The 3,897-nt window shown below is 34.8% G+C and overlaps 1 protein-coding gene across 1 annotated transcript; it reads left to right on the forward strand.

The window, feature by feature from the left end:
* Positions 1-274: 274 nt before the first annotated feature.
* Positions 275-3,500, forward strand: LOC128201119 (uncharacterized). Its single transcript, XM_052896903.1, has 2 exons — positions 275-843; positions 1,368-3,500. Exon 2 carries the CDS (start codon positions 1,373-1,375, stop codon positions 3,242-3,244), a length of 1,872 nt encoding a protein of 623 aa, XP_052752863.1. The 5' UTR covers positions 275-843; positions 1,368-1,372; the 3' UTR covers positions 3,245-3,500.
* Positions 3,501-3,897: the final 397 nt, after the last annotated feature.

Here is a 3,897-nt window from a genome sequence, read left to right on the forward strand (position 1 = left end):
TTATTAACTGTTTTATACGAAGATCTTGATCTCTCAAATTAGCATCCATTTTACTTCCAGTGATTATCAACTAAATTAATAATCCACAAAGTATTAAATAACGTTTTTATGAAATATTTAGCACAAAAACAATACCCTTTAAATATCGATCGTCAGTAACTGTGGCTGACTTACCTATATTCTAGCAAGCAGGACTGCCAGATGTGAAGGGGAAATCCCCAATAAATTGTTGCATGTGACTGATGATGTGAGCATGTTCGTTTCATAATAAAAATGTTGCCAGGTAACCAAAAAGTCGTATGTTTTTGTGCGAATTACGATCATAATCTTTACGATCGTACATTAAAAAATAGACAAATAATAGTATGAGTACGATTTAAATCGTATATCTGTCAACCCTGCTAGCAAGACAGCGACAAAATCACGTTGCATAACAATGTAGCCCAAGCTTATATCTTATGAAATATACGGAAGAGATACGGACTTAGAAAAAACAGAAATGTTGTTCTTTGTGGAAGTCATTGATGAAATTCTATGTATTTTAGCCCGCAAACTTTCTTCAAACAAAAACAGCGCCATCTAGTATCGAGTTCTGTAATTATCTCTTTGTTTATGGATTTGAAGTAAGACCGCCACGCATGCAATACATTATGACTGGGGATTCCCCTATTCGTCGACGCTGAATATGAGGCGACGACAATCACTGTCAAACGTGTTCACTATTACTCTGACTCTGGTAACGTGACTTCCTGGTAACGTGTTAGGTAGGAAAAGCAGTAAAAAAGTGCATATTAAGGGAGCAGATTTGAAATAATATTTATACTTAACAAGAAATAATTAAAGGTAAGTGGATTTTTGAATGATACAATTATATCATGATCACTTAACAATTTTAACTTAAAATTAGATGTATTATTACAAGCTTTTATTTAGCTTGCGTTATGTAAATAAAAGTATGTAGGTATGTTCGTATGTTGATGCAATTATCCTCAATCCTCAACCGACTGGGATAAAATTTTCCATACACGTTTATTTTGGATGATAGTGCATAGTTAGCTGAGAGTCGTCATTGGATAATAATGGTGGATAGCCTAAGATGTGTACTAGATATTTATTTTTAACATAATATGCGTAAGTACCTAATCGAATTAAAGAAGTTGCTGAGAAAAATACAGAACAATACGATAATAAACTAGCGTCTGCGTTTAATCCTCCGAGGAGATGTAATTTTACAAAGGTTTTTTGTATTTATTTTATTATTTTTTTAATAAATTTATTGTAAATAACAAGAAATAATCATTGTAAAAAAATAGGCACTCTATTGTTGAATTTTCGTCAGACCAACTAATCATCGTTCATTTTTTTAGGTTCAATGGGGAGACCTAAAGATTTACGCATATGGGAGCACTACCGTACTTTACCAAACAAGTCTGTTTCTTGCAAGCTTTGTAATAAGGTCTACAAATTCAGTAATGCTGCCAAAATGCTTCAACATCTTATCACTTGTCCAAAATCTCCAGAAACATTAAAAGACTCTATGAAACTTATAAAAGATAGCTCGTCCAAAACCAAAATGTCTGGACTGTCAGAGATAGAGACAAATGATTCTTTTATAAGCCCCTCGTCGTCTGCTAACACTACAATAAATGCTGAGTTTCAAGACACCGATGATCATATAAAAACAGAATTAGCGAGAGCTATATTTGTAACAGGGACGCCATTATCGATGGTGCAACATCCTTTATGGATACAATTTTTCGAAAAATTGCAACCAAAATTTAAAATACCTTCACGTAAAGCTTTAGCGACAAAATACTTAGATAAAATATATAGAGAAATGCGTTTTGAGTTAAATGAGGAACTAAATGCTTGTAGTTACTTACACCTTCAGTGCGATGGCTGGTCTAATTTAAGAAATGAAGGAATAATAAACTTTCTTATATCAAAACCTCAACCTGCATACGTTAAAAGTTTGAATACAGAAAGTAATCCTCACACTAGTGAATACCTTAGCCAAGAAGTTGAAAAAGTAATGAAAGTGTATGGAGCAAATAAGTTTCTTGTACTTATTGGCGATAACGCTAGAAATATACAAAAGGCATTCGAATTAACAAAACTCAAATATCCACATGTTGTTCCTCTCGGTTGCTGTGCACATATCCTTAACTTGTTGTGCCAAGATATTGTAAAGATACAAGAAGTAACTGTGTTTATTATGCAAGCCATAAATATAATAAAAACTGTTAAAAGGAGTCAACGATTAAGTTCCTTGTTGATAAAATCAAGGCAGGGTGAAGATTCTACACAAACACTAAAATTGCCTTGTGCTACAAGATGGGGAAGTCATGTTACTTCGTTAAAAAGTTTGAAAGCAAATAAGATAGCTTTGCAAATATTAACAGTTAGAGAAGATGTGGTAATTTCAAGAGATATTAAAGATTTAATTCTAAGTGATGATTTCTGGACGAAGACAGGGGAATGTATAAGTATTTTGGAACCAGTCACTGAAAGCATATTTTACTTAGAGAGCGACCAGAATCGTTTGCATCGCACATACATTACATTTAGAGATGTACAAGCTAAGATACGTTTTGCATTAAATGAGATTTCGACATTGAGCGAAGAAAGCAAACAGCAGATTCTAACATCAGTATCTTCAAGATGCAATATGGCAATGAGGCCAATACATTTTGCAGCATATATTCTAGACCCCAGGACTCTAGGAGTCGAACTTACTCAAGAGGAAGAACTTAAGGGTATGGAGTTTATCTACAATTTAAGCCAACACTTAAGTTTGTCAAATGTAATGGCAGATTTGGCGTGTTATAAAGCTAAAGAAAACTTTTGGGCCAGAGGATTTGTATGGAGCTCATTAGATAGCATTGAGCCCCTAATATGGTGGAAAGGTATTTGTGGTTCCACTGAGTTAAGCAAAGTAGCGATTCGTATTCTATCAGCTCCCTGTACTTCGGCAGCCACTGAGCGTTCCTTTAGTATCCAAGGCTACATACATAATAACAAAAGAAATCGACTTACAACTGAAAGAACTGAAAAAATTTCATTCATTTGTTATAACTGGAATCTTAAACATAAAGCTGAATGCGAGGACATTCAGTTTAATGAAGAAAATACCTTAGAAGCTTTCATTGAGCAAGTAAATGAACATAACAGTTTAGACGAAATAGAGCCTATCGAACCTATACAATTCATCGCTTGTAATAACTCTGAATCTGACAGTGATTGACTGTAGTTTTACATTTTACTTTCATCTCTTTCTTAATAAACTCAAAATCAAATTAAAAGTTTTTTATTCTGTAGGCTGCATAATAATATTGTCTATGTCCAGTATAGTGGACGTCTTGCGGCTGAGATGACGATGATGAAGTACAAAATCATAAACACCCAAAAATTTGGGTGTTTATGGGGTTTAAACCCAATAAACCCAAAACACCCGGTTTTTACCCACCAGACTTTAAACCCACCCAGGTGGATTGCCCATCTCTAAATACAGCACAAGGAATCCAATTTAATTTTCTCTGCACGGCTACTTTGGAATATTTTCATACGAGCTAGTTTTGTTGCATTGCACGAGAAATGTACCGATTCAGGGCCGAGTTACACTGAAAAGATTACTGATAGATCGGATAATCTCGGCATTTATAATTTACGAAATTTACCTTTTATACATTTTGATATTAGCTCGCCAAATTGGTTTTTTTTTTATGGGTGAAAATGGTATGGTAACCCCGCCTATGCTAACGGGATACGCTGGCGGAGCACCAGTGAAGGGTGATAGATGAGAATGAAAACAGGCCAGTTAGCCCATCATGATGAATTCATCAGGAATTAACCATGATAGTTTCCAGGGAGAACCGCGAAGAGGTCGACCTGGTTGGG

This window comes from Galleria mellonella, unplaced genomic scaffold (genome assembly GCF_026898425.1).
Source record: "Galleria mellonella isolate WM207_F2 unplaced genomic scaffold, CSIRO_AGI_GalMel_v1 utg35, whole genome shotgun sequence".
In the NCBI taxonomy this organism is placed as follows: Eukaryota; Metazoa; Arthropoda; class Insecta; order Lepidoptera; family Pyralidae; genus Galleria; species Galleria mellonella.

Bases quoted from the DNA above. Each gene is read 5' to 3' on its own strand.
- LOC128201119 (XM_052896903.1), top strand. From the start codon at position 1,373: ATGGGGAGACCTAAAGATTTACGCATATGGGAGCACTACCGTACTTTA.